Genomic DNA, 17,118 nt, shown 5'->3' with positions numbered 1-17,118 from the left:
CTGATAAGAACTCTACATAATACTCCTTAATGATGATGGCAAGGCCTATAATTTAGAGAGTGGGGAAGAGTACTGTACCCTGCAAGATTAAAAGTTGTTATGTATTAATGATGAAAACAAAGGTCTAATATCTATCAGAGGTCAATTGCCATGATGAATTTAAAGCTACTTATTCAATAGGGATGTCTCGTTTTAGGAATTTCAATTAAATGGTTGGATGGGCAAGTATGAGCTGTAGTAAATTCGTATTGTTCCCCAAGGATATAGTTTAGTGTGTTTATATATTTCTGTCATACAATTTTAACCTTTTTTTCCCCCCAAATACTAGTAAAGGGACTCTAAGGAAAAAAAAAAAAAAAAAATCATGGATCACAAGGTTAGATGTTATTGCCAAGAGCTTTGTAGCTCAACTTGTTGGCAAGTTCAAGTGTTTTCAATGGAAACATCTAGGGTTCAAAACTTCCCACTCCAAACTATCGAATTATCAAAAAAAAGAAAAGAAAGGATCACATGCAAGTTTTTAATGTTAACCATATAATTGTGGCATTTTCTATATGGATAGAATTTTCCTTCCAATCTATTTAGGGAAAATTTCTTTCACCATGACAAATCAAATGAGAATGCATGTGTACTTTTAGTTACATAACTTTTTTGAGCAAAAAAGAGAGAGTTTCAACCTATGGCATCTGCTCCTAATGATAGCTCTTTATCATCAGACCATGACACCAATCAGTTTTTTGGTGTAGGCGGAGATTGAACCACAAATCTCTTATACAACCATCAGAAACTTTACCAGTTAAGTTAACTGGAACCCACTTTAGTTACATAACTTAATCATGTGACTTGTTTACTTTATTTATTAAATTATGTGATTTAATATGTGTGGTTATACTTATGAACCGACACATAATGGGTTAGATTAGTTTGTAGTAATCACACTAACACTCTAACAGGATGTTAAGCATTAAAAGATAAAGAAAGTAGTCAAAGCACAACTGCAGAAGTGTTTAATTATTTTCGAAAGGAAAATGTATTTATTTTTAAAATTTTGGGAGGAAACTAAATGCACCCCCATTTAAATGTGGAATTCAATTTTTTATGACCACGCAAACCTTCTATGGATAATTGAGATTGTTTCCCTATAAGCTATAATGAGCTCCCTTCTTGAGTCATCGAGAGTACATATTGAATTAACTCAAACAATCCCCACATATCTAGACCTAGGTGGTAGTTGAACATCATAAAATAGCTTGCATTCATGAGCATAACCAATCTTATCCAAGTAGTGACCAGAGCTTTTATGTTGCAAAGCATAATTCACATGGCTTGGGTGCTCAATGTTCCTTTTTTTTTTTTTTTTTTTTAAGAATACTAAGTATTTTAACACACATTATAACAATGTTGTGTAACAAAAAAGGTCTAACTCTTGGATACACAACACAGACTTTAAACCTTTTTAATTTACACATATTTTTCAATATGGGATTAACCCACTATTTTTTCTTTTAAGAATATTAAATATTTTAAAACACAAAAAAAAAAAAAAAATTTAAAAAAACTGACAATAATGTATGGTTCTTCAAATTATTTGAGTTGGGACTATACTGTACTAGACTCATTAATACGTAAGTCTACTTCATGCCAACAAGGAGCCACAGGCCTGAGCTTGAACTTGCTAGAGTCACTATACTCCATTCAGGTCAAATCATAAAAATGATAGTAACAGAGTCTCTATTATTGTCCTGTTATATGGTCCACTGCCTTAGCTGGACCATATATAGTGCTTCTATATTTGTCTTGTCTGTGTTTCTTACACTGTTTACTATATCCTTGTACCCTCAAAGCAAATTTAAATGAAGCATTCCAATAACACCCAGCCCTGTCATAGAAGTTAGTTTAGTGTTTTGATTCTCAAAACAAATAGTTTAGTGTTTTAGGTAAGAATATTGCACTTACTTGAGGCAAAAGTTAGTTTTTTTTTTCAATGTGGACTCATCCACTTTACGTTAAATGAAAGTAAGAGTAATATTACGAGTACTACCGGGACCATGATGAGGCTGTTATTGTGGACACAACACATTCATTAAAATACTATTATACAAATTACTCAATTCTTATCAAATTTCATGTAAACGATAATTGGACTCTTACTGTCAAGTCACACTCATTAAGTTGGTTTTTAAGCCCAATACAGTTCGGCTTTCATGATGAATCTAGCATGACATTTGTCTAAAGTAATCTGATAAGTCCTTCCTGCATACCACGATTAGTTCTATCTGATTTAGTAAATCCTTCTGCATTTGATTTATTTGTTTATTTTGGATCATACATTTTGCATCGGATAGGCAAACCTGCGCCGCACAAAACAACAGTGGGATTCATCCATTTGCACATGAAGGAAACCAGTAGGCATTTTACTTTTAAAAATCTGTAAAGTGTCTCACTCTGACATCCCTACAAGTGGATCAATTATTTACATCAAATCATTTGGACAAAATATCCTTCTTCCGAGCAGATTGTCGGAATTAAAATAAGTTTTTTAGATAGTAGACTTTTCAAAATCTTATTCGTCTATTCTAAAATGAGTGTATATTAGAATTTTTTTTATGTGATAGTAATTTAAATAGATAATATTTGATTACATGTTAATGACATGACAAGATCCAATGCCATCATTTTAAAATTGTTCGAAAGAATTTCATTATTTTTACAATAGGATTACCCTAAAAACTTATAAGCTTAATAAAAGTGCTTTTTCCTTATTGTTTACTTTTGGGAAGGGATGGCGGTTTTATCATTGTGAATTCAACTGTACAGTTGCATTGGTTAATGACCATATGGTTGAATTTAATTGCCTTTAAAAATTATTACCGTTGTTCTTATTTCATGATCATTATAATCATATAATTGAATTCAATTAAATAATCCAAGATATAATACATAAGCTTTGTCTAAGTTTTAACCATTGGAATATACAATATGATATAAATGTATCTTTTAAAAGGAACATGATGGAAAATACAGTACAAGTGTCTAAAACTAAATGTATTTGATAGCTGGAATCAACTTGGATCCAATGTTCATGTGCGCTAAACCGATAGGATGTTGACAAATGATAGTATCCTATCAAGTCCAATACTTTTGTACGTTGAACCCAAGCCTTGCCCTTGCTAATTATCAAGCATTAACAGCTCTTTAGATGGCCATGGCCTTAATGAATTGTGGATTAGCTCGATTATAAAAAAATGTGTACGTCAATAGAAAATGACCACAAAAGCGATTGATTTAAATGTTATTTCTTGACAAAAATATACTTAAAATACTCGGACAGATATATACAAACTTACCTCATTTGATGTATGGATTGATAAATTTAACCAAATTTGACTTCTTGATAAATAGACTACGTACAGAACATTGAAAACCCAATATAGAATGACAAGATTCATGGATATGGATAGACTTATATAATTATAATACAAGTTTTCACAATAATATTTTTATCTGTCTAAGTGACAAAATATCATTAATTCTGTTATTTCCTGTCTGGTTAATTTTATCTATATCAATAAAAATAAATCTTGGTAAATATATGGTAGAGGAGAGAGCATTTTCTCGCCCTAATACTGCAAAAGGTTCATTATAATAAATATGCCATTGCTATCCATTGAATGCGAACTTGGACATGAGACAAAATGCTAGTGATATTGATGATGTAACCCAAAGAGACAATGAGTTATTATAATGACAATCATGTATAGGTTTTTCTTTAAAAAAATTATAATATAGACATTATTGACTATTACACAACTCTTTGGGCAATAGTTAATGCCTCCATTCGGCAACCTAAACTCTACGTAAGATTAGGATTCTGTGAAATTCTTAATATAATTCCATTCCGTTATATTAATTCATTTTGAAATGAGTATTAGATTTTTTTTTCATAATCTCTAACATTCAAAATAAAATTTAATTATCATCATTTTAAATATCTATTCAATATTATGCATGTACAATACACAGATAATATAGCAATATTTAAAACTAAATTGCTATACTAAATTTGACCCTTCAAGAGTAAGAGATATACTAAAATTCAAAACTAAATTAATACATGAAATAAAACTAGCATCTATTCAATTTAATGTTATATAATAACACACATAGTACAATAAATAATTATAGTAAAGAGTACTAAATTTTAGTTAATTGAAGTATTCTTGTACAAGAATAATATGGAAAACGTCTAATACATGTTTATTTTTTTTAATTATAGAAAATGTGTTGTATATTAAATTTTATTTTTTATTTATTTATTTTTTTAAGTATATGCATCTATCAAAGATAAAGTTTTCCTTGAACCGATTTTGAGAAATCACTTCTAACCGATTATGTGGCAATCATATATGTAACCATTCTCATGTGTACTTTTTTGCCAATAAGCAATGAGAAATGAATTTTAGAAAGACATGAAAATAATATTAGTACGATAAATAATTATAGTAAGTATTACTAAAGTCTATTTATTTTTCTATATTTAAAAAAAAAAGGGTAATATTTCAAAGTATATTTGCTTTGTACAATAAAAAAGAGTTTAAAAAAAAAAAATACGCATGTATATACAGCTTCCTTTTCTGATAGGCAATGAAAAATGAGGTTCAAAAAAAAAAAAAAAAAAAAACAGTTGGACATATCAACGTCGTGCCTTTTAAGTCAATTGGTCATTTTTGACTCCTGTATATGTGTCAGGACTTAGGAGTATACGGCACTCTACTGTAACAATAAGATCCTTTAACTTGTGTCTTATTTTGCTTGTACATCAATTTAGAATGAGCATGCTAGCTAAATTTGCATCTTCATATTGTTAACAAAGGAAAAGGTTGACAAATATGTGTTTTATGCTCACAATTTTGATTGTAAGATAGGAAACTATATATGATGAAGATGCAAGAAATCATGGATGATTTTATAGGACCTTTCTGTTTTCCTGGGGGTACGATATCCTTAATGATCCTAGTCATTCATATTGTTATAATCTCAACCATTAGTGTATATTTATATAGATAAACTAATTAACTTAATGGATGGTTAAGGATTATATGGATATCAATATATCATACTCTAAAAAATATTCTGAGGTACTATAGAAGGATCATACTACCTATATTTAGGAACATTGTCACTAAATTGATGCACATGTTTGTTGTACTTTTATGTTTAAAAATCCTTGTTAATAAGATTTAAAGGAAAATACTTGGTACGTTCCAATCAGCTCAATTACTTAAGTTTCTTGTTAAATAAAAGATCTCATCAAATTACATCTACCAAAAGAAAATTCATTTGGTGATTGCTGCTTTGCATATAATGATAAAGAATAATTATCAAATAATTGATACCAAAGTTTGAAATCCTATCTTATTTTTAAAAAGAGATTTTGACCATCGAATGAAATTGCCAAACGTGTTTTACTAATATAGACTTTAGAGATCACTAATATAGACTTTACCCTATATCTCTAATTTTTTTTTAATTCAATTAAATTGAAAGACGAACTAATTAGTAATTAACCACTGTGAACTACCCCTGAAAACTGCAACTGCCACAAAATAAAGAAAATGGAAAAAAGAAGTGGACAGACACAAGTACAACACACATGCTGATAAGGACAAGAATGCACATGTTTTTAGACTTTAGCATTGATGGCTAATCTACCATTATAATTCTTTAAGTAAATTCTAACAGCTAAACTTAAAATCTAATTATACCGAACACCTTTCTAAACGCAGGACTCATTCATAGAGGCATAGAATCGGATCCAATTATACCACACATGCAAATGGTTTCTCCACAAAAGATAAATTAATAAAAATCTACAGCCAACTAAAGTTTGCGTGTGTGCACGCATGTGTTAGAATAACTAAAATTTTGTTTTTAATAATTCTATAATTGGATAAAAAAAATTTAATTTGAACCATAAACGTTTCAATTGAAAACATCAAAAGGTCTTAGTTGAGCTTATAGCTCTTGGCCAAAATAACCAACTATCATAATGGATAAGCAGTAGCAATTTCTTGTGATTGTACTGGGTAAGGCTAGTTTGGGCTATAGAAGAAAAGGACGTATCAATGACAAAAGCTCAGCTTAATGAGCCCAAATTAACGAGAAATGGCAGCAAAGTAAGGATCTTGTTGGACCTAGGCAAAAGCTCAAACAAACTAAGACACCTACTGAAACCAATAATCAAGCCTGATAATTACCAGAGCAAGCTCCAATCTATCTTGATTGAATTTTGTCCTTTGAATTGTGTTTCATCATAATCTCCTTTCTGGACTAGGCCATCCAAACTGCTTTTCTACGACGAAACTTTCTTGGTTTCTTTACTCTTCCTTGTTAATGCATTATGCAATAGTACTACAAATGCTTCATGTTGCCCTTTTCTTTCCCCTTCCATGAGATTGGCAAAAAACATTATATAACCTGAAGAGGTGCATTGTAGCTAAAATGAAACAAGCTTGCTTTGAAATGTTAATGAATTTAAAGGTAGATTTTCCGCCACAAGGTGATCTTTGAAGCCAATATAGAGATTCCTTAGCAATATGAGGAAGAGCATGAGAATTTAACTTTGTTGTAGATGCCTGAGAATTTCTTAGGTAACAAACTAGGAGCTTATGGTCAGGCATGCACTCCTTACCTACCACTATAAGCTATCATAATTCAGAGAAAAGAAAAAACAAGTAAGCTAATTTACAACAATGGATGATTTTAGTGTTGAAATATCAGAGCAATATTTTTAATAATAATAATGCTAAAGAAGAAGAAGAAGGTGGATTTCATTTCTATTAAAAGCTTTAGCTTGCTTTACAAAGTTAAATTTGACTCTATGAACTACTTTTTTCCTTTCTGTTTTTTCTTTTTCTTTCTATTTTTGTTTGTTTTGGGTTTTGCTGCTCTTTTTTTTTTGGTATGAACTATGAAAAACCCAAAAAGGAACACAATAAAGAAAAGGAAGGGGAAGGGGATCCATATTGATCTGAAATGATTCGAAATGGAATCTCTTTAGAGGATCCATTTACAAATCATTACTACAATTCTCCATTCTCCATTCCTGCTAAAAGGTGTCCAGCCGCTATGGACAAGCAAAACGCGCATTAAACCTCAACATAATTGGGGCTCTGCAGGCAGGGCAGTCTATCATCCCTTTTTTCTCATGGAGCTCATTGCATTTTGCACAGAGAAGCTGGTGTGCACATGGAAGGAAAAGCACTGTCTTTTCCTCTGATAGGCACATGGCACACTCCCGCTCCAGTTTTAAGCCTTGAGGATTCTGGTTGCGCTGCATAGCTTGGACACCTGAGCTGCCTGTTGAGGAGGAACTTGCTTCAGTGCCACTCCGAAGTGCTGCTATTGCAGAAGAGTCAGCTTCCATTTTCATTTGGGAAAGCTTCTGCTCAAGCTTTTTAATTTCTTCTTTATATTTCTGCACTTCACTTTCTGCTTTCTGTTTGATAATTTCCTCCTCTGCTTTTGCTTGAGCTTCAAGTCGTTCCCTTTCCTGTCTTATGGAGGCAGCCTGGGCAAGTAGGTTTTCCTTCTCCATCCTCTCTTGTTTCCATCGGGCCTGCAATATTATTAACTACTACTAGTGAAGAAGTTCCAGACAATTAAAACCATAAAAATCATTTGTCTACAACATAGACACATTAGCACATGAAAAGAAAGCACAGAAGTTTTCAGATCTTCTCTATAATTTGAATAGTTAAAAAATGGCCTTATGAAATTAAATGGTAAGGATGGCTTAGGGATGGCATACAATGGAGCTTTTACATGCATAGTGAGCCAAGCCCATGTCAAAATGCAATCTGACTGACTAATTTTACCAACTTCAACACTGATTTATTTGGAGTTTTGTTCCTTCCCTTCTTTAAACATTGGGGCCACATAAACCAATCAAGTTGATTTGATGACAAAGAGAACTCCTGATGTGTTAACAATAGCATTTGGTCATGCAGTTACTGTAGTGTAAGTCTTGTGATAGGAACTGCAGGGAATTTTGCAGATGTATTTTGCTGGGAAGCAACAAAGGTTATGAAGTGTTTATAGTATGTGTCGAGTGTTCTCTTGGTGCCTTTCAATTCTATGACCTACCTAGTATGTTTGAAAGAGACAAAGTGTGACTTGGTGCCAATGCAAGGAAAATATTTTTGAGTATACAATAACCATATTTGCATGTGATATCCATGAGTTCACCACTGCTGTAATACACACACACACACACACACACATAACAGATAAATAGTACATGAGCAAACCTCAGTTTTGTCGTAGAGATTCTTAGCCTTGCCCGATTCCTTTTGCAACTTAGCTACCATTTCCTTCTTTGTCCCAAGCTCTTCCTGCAATGCTGCCTTTTGCCCCTCCCATGACTGGACCTTTTTCAGAGTCGCCTGCTCCCTCTCCACTGTTTCTTGATAACTTGCAGCTGACTCTGAAGCCTGTAATTTTGCAGCCTCTAACTCCTCCTTCAGCACTGAATTTTGCACCTCAAGCCTGCGAAGAGTAGAATCTGCTATCTCAACCTCAGCAGTGGCATTACCCAAGGCATTTTCCATCTCAGACAGCCTCTTAGTTGTGTTCTCCTCTAAGATTTTCTTCTCCTTTTTCTTCTCTTCAGCTTCTTCCTTCTCTAGTCTCAATGCTTTAAGCTCAGCCTGATCCTTGCCAAGCCTATGAGCAGCCTGCATAACCTTCTGATTGGCCCATTCAGTCCAACATTGCAGCTCATCCTGTAGTTCTTGCAGCCGTGGAACCAGTTTCAAAACCAGTTCATCCTTCTCATCTTGCGGTACATACTTTCCCAGAGACTTGTCATATGGAATTCCAGCATAGTAATCAGGAATCTGAGGAGCCTTAGGGGTGTTGACCTGGGCCTTTGGGTTGGATTTCATCTCAGCTGTAGACGATGTAGATGTGGGAGCATTTTCTGTTGCACCTAAAGTAGATGGAATCTTGCTAACAGGAAGACTTCCATCTGCTAAAGGGACTTCAGCTCCAACTTCTGTACCTCTCTTTGAGACAACATTTTTCATCTGTACACCAGCAAGTTCAGATGGTGGTTTCAGTCTTTTTTCCAAAACAAAACCACCAAAGCTAGAGTGTTTCCCAGGTCTAAAACTCCCTTTTGACCCACAAGTCTTGTAACTTTTATCCATATGAATGCACTTGTGCCGAAGTGCTGCAAGTTCTTTCTTGGTCCGCCCCTTGCGACCAGCTCCTGATTTTTCTTCACAGGTACATCTTTGTTCAGTAGGCTGGACACATTCTTCAGTGGTACCAAAAGATTTCTCTACAGTGAATGACAATGAAACTGTACTCTCTTTTTCTGGAGCTACCCTTTCCGAAGCAAGATCTTTAGGGTTGGGTAAATTCGAGAAACTTCCAAATTTGACTGTTTTAGGCAGAGGATTTTGAGCATTAAGGAGTGAAGGCTTCGGGAAATTTGGTTCTTGGCCAGAGCTTTGTGCCTTGGATTTGAATTGGGGAATAGAGGAACTAGAGGAGCTCTCTCCTGAAACATCTTTACGACCAGAACCACTAAAAGGATCTCCTTCTAGTGCAATAGCCTGTGGAACGTTCAAGTCACATATCAACAATAACCACATTACTTCCACAGCAGATAAGGATGGCCTAACCTCCCTAAGCACACCGACTATTTCCAACATCGTGTACTCAACCAGCTGCTGTAAGTCATCAAACATGTTGTCTCTTGAAGCACCGGTATCTTTCCCTTGCTCCAAAAAATAGAGAGTATCTTTCACGATATTCATCACAGGGTTACCTTCAAAATAAAGGCCACCCCTCGAAACAACCTTTTCAGCAACCTCCTCACTATACCCAAGTTCAACAAGCTTCTCTATTGCATTTTGGAAAACATCTTGCAAGTTAGACAACAAAATTTTTTCAAGCTGACATGCAAGAGGATCATCCTCCCAGTCAAAAGGATCAGATGCTTCCGTTTCTGGTCCCTCTTTAGGCTGATCCAACCCCACCTCCAATTTGACTTCACATGGAGAGCTTTGAGATATCTCGGGAGAGAACTCATACCTAGGGAACTCAGTCAAGGACAGGGGGGCATTAACTGGGTTCCCTATAGAAGGATCTCCTAATTTTCTCTTGTTTTTTCCTATATCCTTGGGTGAGACAGATACAGACCCTTTCTTACTACCTTTCTTCCTACCAATATCAGTAACTTCATCCATTTCTTGAACAACAAGAGTCAAGTCACCAGTTGAATCTACAGACATAAAGCCTATATATTCCAAAAAATCAAAAAGAACAAAATTAAAGAATATACATATAGAAATTTTGTTTAAATCACAAATGAGCAGCAAAATTCTCAAACAATCCACTGAAAAATTAGTGAATATCGAGCCCGTGTATTCAGTACAATGCAGATCAAACTCTTCAATTCAGTAATGCTTAATTCCCAACAAAAAGATAATCAAATAACAAGAATCTCAAGAATAACAAGAACAGCAAGAATAACAAGAAAAAAAAACCATACCTTTGTTACTGAGTGAGAGCAAATGGGCAAAAGAAGCTGTCTCCTGTATCAAAGAACTCAAACTGATCAAAACAAGACCTATCCAGAAACCAAGAACTCAAAAAAGATACTGAGTCTGAACAAACCACAAGGCTAGATAACAAAACTCAAGCACAAACAGGTTCTGAGCACAACCGGGCTATATAGACCAGCAAGTAACGCATGCACCCAGATAACACCAAATACCATAACACCACCAAACACCCATTACACAAAAGGCAACCAAGAGGCATCAAAATACAATGCCCAGCTCGAAAACCCACCAAAATCTATCCTAACAATCACAACAAAATTTGAATATAGAGCCCAAAAAACAAACAAACAAACAAACAAACAAGAACCCAATAGAGTAAAATACACAAATTTTCATACCCTTTAAGAATGTAACGTATAAGCTTAAACGCTGAGGTTCAATATGACACCAATAACAAAAGCACTGGCACGTTACTTACATGGAGAAACTAAGCGGCATTGGGCACCATTTGATTGGCCATATCAAAGCAAATATGCAAAGCTTTTGTTTTTTCACTACCAACTGTGTGTGTTTGTGTGTTTGTCACTGTTGTTGCTTTCATTCAGAATGGTTTGGTTTATACTTTATATATATATGGCCCAATTCAGCTTATATGGTAGGCCCTAACCGTGTCTAGGCCCACCATGAAGCCATGTGTATGGCATTGACTCAAAAATGAGTAATGAACCTTCTATGTTTTTTTGTAAGCAATAATGATAATGAACCTTCTCAGATTATGTTTTTGATTACAAAGATGTGAAATTTAATCACTTTCCAAAATTAAATTTTATGTGAAATTTTTACTTATTAAATTCCTTTTAAAGAAAATAAATGCTCATTAAATTCCTTATATAGTATTTATTTAAAGTACTCTTTTTAATAAATATATGAGGAATTTAATGGGTAAAATTTTCACATCTTCAATTAAAATGTAATCTTAGAAAGTGAGAAAATTTCATCTTTGTAGTCAAAAACATAATCTGAGAAGGTTAGGGCCTACCATATAAGCTGAATTAATGGCCAATAAAAAAAAAGTACTTTAATAAATATATAAGGAATTTAATGAGTATTTATTTTTTTCAATGGAATTTTAAAAATAAATAAATACTCATTAAATTCCTCATGTGCTTATTAAAGTACTTTTATATCTACTCACATTTTACATACCAATAATCATTTACCACATCAGCAAATTGTAAAATATTTTATAAAATAGTTTTTGTTTATAGTATTTTTCTTATGAGTAATGCTACAGTCACAAACTATTTTACAATATTTTTACAAACTATTAATGTGGCAAATTCTTATTAGTTATAATATGGGTCCACTACTAACATCACATTTATATTTACCAATAATTATTTGAAAATTACTAAAGTAACATTAGCAGTTTGCAAAAATATTGTAAAATAATTTGTGTCTGTAGCATTACTCTTTTCTTATATAAGGGTAGACTTCACTCATGGATCCCACACATGGGATGCAAGTCTTCTAGTGCACCAATTTTGTGAAATAATTCCTTCTTATGTAGATGGCAATGAGTGGGATTGAATGTATTTTCCTACTTGGTTATATTTGAATAAAATGGGTTTGAGATTTTATTTTTTATTTTTTTTAAAAAAAGGAACAAGATGAGCCTAGGTTCTTTTAAAAAAATAATAAGATTGTGTTATACCGTGAATACCTTAATCCAACCTAATTATGTATTTAAATTATTACTTTTATAATTAAGTCCTTCAAAGAACACAACAAACATTCACAATATTCCCGAATCAACATACTACCTCATACTTAGAGACATTTAGAACTCTACCTTAAAGTTATTGTGAATTTTTTCTATCTAAATAGAATGATTAAGAAAAAGAATAAATATGGTCAAACTTAACGAATTTTCTCAGGATCCAACCCCAAATTTTTTGGACAATGGCCTAGTTGTTCTTGTTGCAATTGTAATTGAAACATCCTAATACATGGTGTCACAAGTAAAATTATAAAGTAACAAAATGTTTATAACATAGTTTTGAACAACTATTAAATGACTTAGTTCTTAATTTTCATCTATCTTAATATTTAGAAATCATTATGTACAAGGGCAAAACCAAAAATTTCATTTTGAGGATCATGATAATGTATTGGGATTATAGAGTTATTATATATATACATTCAAAATTTCAGTATATAAAAAAAGGTAGAATATCATTCATCTTCATCTTAAAAAAAATAAAGGTAGAACAAAAGTAATTTATTCAATAGAATGTTGTTCTAATGAGAAATTATCCAGTTAAGTGACATTGTACCAAGTGTAACTTAAATCTAATCTAAATAAAATTACTTATAATACAAGATAATTTGCTGTAAGATGTAACATGTGACAAGTGAGTGAATCCACTGTACCAAATGTTGTTCCAATGTGATGTATATTTTTACTCCTTGGGTATCTTATGTCTGCTTTATATGTTTGAATCTAGAATTTTGCATTGGTATATTTTGAGTTATAGATTGACATTAATATCTTGTATGCTTTTTTGCAAAATGGGTTCTCAATGTCAATGGAGTCAATGGATAACCTTGAAAACAATTTTTATCTTTAAAGACATATTCACGCACAAAGAGATTAGGGGCATATTTGGTTGTGTTCTTTAAACAACAGTTTTCGTTATTTAAACAATACAACACGTATTTTCACAATATTTTTTCACTTACAGGTATTTCTAAAACACTTAAATAACGTTACTAGAACAATATTACCAAATGGGTTAGGACATATATTTCTCAACAAAAAAAAAAAAAATGCTGAGGACATAATGCATTCTTACAATAATTCTTTCAATTTATGAAAAATAAAGGGTTTTGTGTCCTGTAAACTACATATGTATTAATATAACATCATTTCTTTATAGTAAGAGTTAGAAATTTTACCTTATCAATTTTTTGTTGTGAATATAACTTTGCTATCTCTGAAGTAGTTAAAGGGACAAGATCTTGAGGTAACTTTTGAGTTGATTTTTTATGCTTCCGACCCTATAAATTGAATTACAAAAGGTATAGATTATGGCAAAAGCAACAAAATAAATAATAGTTAATATAAAAATGGAAATGAATAATTGAATAATAACTAGATTAACAAGAACACTAAAATTAGTGTGAACCCCAAAATATGACGAAACAAAAAACTCTTTTTCTTTTCTTTAATACTTAAGAGTAACTTCTTTTAATAATTTATTGACTATATTTTTTAAGGAGTTGAGTTTTAAGTTGTGATTCTATATGAACAAACCAATTTTAAGAATAATTCTTATAGCAAAAAGACAATCTTCGATAATTAAAATTTTGATATGGAGGAAGTAGTGATATTAGTTTTAGGTTAAATTATAAAATTAGTCCTTCAACAAGATATTTGAAAGAATTGGGGATTGAAACGAGAACAGTAAATATGATTTTTCTATAATTGTTTTTTAAATATAAATAGAATTTATATATTGAAAAATAAATAAATAACTAAGAGAGAAATTTCTAAATGCCTATTTTATTTACTTTCTATTGTTTTTCAAATAAATTACTAAAATAGCCAATTAATTCACTATGAAGACCATATCACGTGATATGAAGATTTTATTTCAAATAAATTTCAAGTGCACATACTTGAAATTTATATGAAGATTATAAATTTCATTTCCTCTGTAATCAACAATTGGGAGATGGAGTAAAATGTATATATATGTTGGGGGGGGGGGGGGGAGGATGGGTAATCATAAAAAAAAAAAAAAAAAAAATTGAGTTTTAGGGATAAACAATAACGAAATTCTTAAATTAGGGGAAAAAATTAGTTCAAATATGTCACTGCCATTAAATCAATAATTATACAAAATATAAACAATTGGGAAAGGAAAAATGATTAACACAGTAAGATACATTTACACATCTATCATGTTAACAATTGAATATAACATCAAGCAATAGAAAAATCATAATAACTAGTTATGAACAAAATTATGTCACTGCTTAGCATAATTAAGCTCTTAAATTATTATATTTGTTCATAATAATAAATATTTGAGGTTAGGGATGCTCAAAACAATATCAAACTTCTTGTTAAATTGGGAAAAAAAAAATACTTCAAATATCAATTCAATTTTTTATGATAGACTAACCATTTCAAAGGCTATGCTTCAAATGAGAAATAAAAATTGAAAATTTCAAGAACTATTAGAAAAATTTTCTTGGGAAATTTTGAACCCTGGTGTAAACAAGAGGTAGCCGAACCGTATTTTATAGGCCGCAGAGAAGGCACTGTTCATAGATGAAGATGCGTTACAACAACTAATGCATGACGAGTGTCCTTAGCAATTTTGTAATTACCAAAAAAGTAGAAAAATATGCATCTTTTCAAATATGTAAACAATTTTATTGGCACATCAGTCAAATATTGAAAACTGGTTCAGAATACGGCAAAAATAAAAATAAATTTAAGCGTTATGGTAATATTATTTTCTTCATTGTTGTAATTAGATAAAGGCATTTTGAATATCTAATGCCCGTGTTTGTATTTCATCAAGACAATTTTTGGAGAAAAAAATATATCAATTGAGCAATTTTAGGCGTTGTTCAACATGACAAGTGTTAGAATACAATGCATATTTAAATGTTGTTTACTATGGTTTTGTACAATACTATGAGTTATTGTGGTTTTGTAATACTTTGTGCCTTTTAGGTTACCATATTTGTCAATATATGAATTTCATATCGTAAAAGTTGACGTTGAGGCGAATCTTACTAATCCTTTATATTCTTCCCTCACCCTTCCTTCTGTATTCTCTTTATTACTTCTTAATATTTATAATAATTAATGATGAAGATTAAATTTTTTGATTATATAGTACATTTATTACATCGTAGATAAATGAATAACTTATATGTTTTTTCCTTATAATAAGTGGAGTAGTGAAATTCAAGCTTAAGTTTACATCATTATGAAAATTAAATAATGTTATTGAATTACAAAACTCCTTACAATACTTAGGTAACTTATAATATATATATATATATATATATTTTTTTTTTTTTTTATAGGAAGTGACTTATAATTAGAGTATTTTTTTTTTTATTAAGGTAGAATCACATTAATGATTATTTATTAAAAGTTGATCATTTAATAGATTTATAAGGTAGAATCTCATATAATAGGTACATATTTAATGTCCTTCACATATATGTAAAGTTCATAAATATAGGGCTCATAAATGTAAGAGGATGAATAAATGCTTTTTTTAATTTTGTAATTATGAAAGAAAGGATGAATAAATGCTTATTTATTTTGTAATTATGAAAGAGAGAATGAGTAAATGCACAGAGACATGCATTACATGGAAATTAAAGAGTCTTTCATTTATTGCGTGCGATACATGCAAATAAAAAAAATATTTCATTTATTGCATACGTTACATGCAAATAAAAAAGTATTTCATTATTGCATGCGTTAAATGAAAAAAAAGAAAAGAAAAGAAAGCATTTTCACATAAAAAATAAAAAATAAATAAAGCATTTCATTTATTATAATGCATGCGTTACACAGAAATAAAATAGTCTTTGTTATTTGTTTTTTTTTTCCCCTTTTTATTTTATTTAAAAAAAAATGAAAAAAAGTTAGTTGTACTGTCCTCTTTTTTTTTTTTTTTTTTTTTTTTTTTTACAAAATAGAAATTATATTCTATCCTAATCTAAGAGTCCGTTTGGTTGGAGGGATGAAAAAGTGGGAGAATAAAAAATTGTGGAAAGATGAAAAAGTAAGAGGATAAAAAATATTTGGCAAAAATTCAAAACTGACCCTATAACTTTCAGATTTTGTCATTTTAGTCCTTTAACTTTCAGTTTTGTCATTTCAATCCTTTAAGTTTTAATTTTTGTCAATGTAGTATTCCGTTAGATATCTGTTAAGTGGTGTTGTTAAGTCTATTTTTTTTTTTTTTGGTTAAATTTTCGTAAAAGAAAATAAAAATATGTTATTAAACCAAAAAAAGAAAAAAAAAAAAGGAAACCATTGAAGGGAACGACGTCGTCCCTTTCCCTGAAATGAGAGAGTGCATTTCAATCCACATCGGTTTGGTCGGTATTCAGGTCAGCAATGCTTCCTGGGAACTTTACTGCCTCGAGCATGGTTCTGAGTTGCATGTAGCCACTGCCCACATGGTAGAGGTAATTGCATAAATATATCAATCCCACACTCGTTGTTGTTGGGTTTAACCGTTCGAGAATATTTTAGAATCCTAGAGCCCACGAATAGGAATGGCAACGGGTCGGGTTCGGGTCGGGTTTTTCTATACCCGGACCCGACCCGCGAGCTAAGACCCATGGCCTGGACCCGACCCGTTAACTAAGTGGGTTTTTTTCCCGGGCCCCGTTAAAGGATTGGGCCCAATTCGTGGCCCAACCAAAAAAAAAAAAAAATTTCAGATCCAAACACAATCACAATCACAAACACAAACACAAACAAAGAAATCACAAACAC

The 17,118-nt window shown here is 31.7% G+C and overlaps 1 protein-coding gene across 2 annotated transcripts; it reads right to left on the bottom strand.

Moving 5' to 3' along the window:
- Positions 1-6,806: 6,806 nt before the first annotated feature.
- On the bottom strand, positions 6,807-11,152 carry LOC115970999 (putative E3 ubiquitin-protein ligase RF298). 2 transcript variants are annotated; one of them, XM_031090663.1, is made up of 4 exons: positions 11,053-11,152; positions 10,562-10,604; positions 8,310-10,306; positions 6,807-7,618 (listed from the first exon to the last, which is right to left on the bottom strand). In XM_031090663.1, exons 3-4 carry the CDS (start codon positions 10,299-10,301, stop codon positions 7,127-7,129), a joined length of 2,484 nt encoding a protein of 827 aa, XP_030946523.1. In that variant the 5' UTR covers positions 10,302-10,306; positions 10,562-10,604; positions 11,053-11,152; the 3' UTR covers positions 6,807-7,126. The 2 variants fall into 2 exon arrangements, with proteins under 2 accessions (XP_030946523.1, XP_030946524.1); XM_031090664.1 differs by lacking the exon at positions 11,053-11,152 and adding an exon at positions 10,973-11,018.
- Positions 11,153-17,118: the final 5,966 nt, after the last annotated feature.

Source organism: Quercus lobata, chromosome 12 (genome assembly GCF_001633185.2).
Source record: "Quercus lobata isolate SW786 chromosome 12, ValleyOak3.0 Primary Assembly, whole genome shotgun sequence".
NCBI classification, from domain to species: Eukaryota; Viridiplantae; Streptophyta; class Magnoliopsida; order Fagales; family Fagaceae; genus Quercus; species Quercus lobata.
This window is presented reverse-complemented; position numbering and strand designations above follow the sequence as displayed.

What these genes read in the sequence shown, in the direction of transcription:
- LOC115970999 (XM_031090663.1), bottom strand. Translation starts at nt 10,301, where the DNA reads ATGTCTGTAGATTCAACTGGTGACTTGACTCTTGTTGTTCAAGAAATG. An exon ending in ATCTCTACGACAAAACTGAG is followed by an intron (nt 7,619 to 8,309) that starts GTTTGCTCATGT and finishes ATAATATTGCAG; the next exon opens with GCCCGATGGAAACAAGAGAG.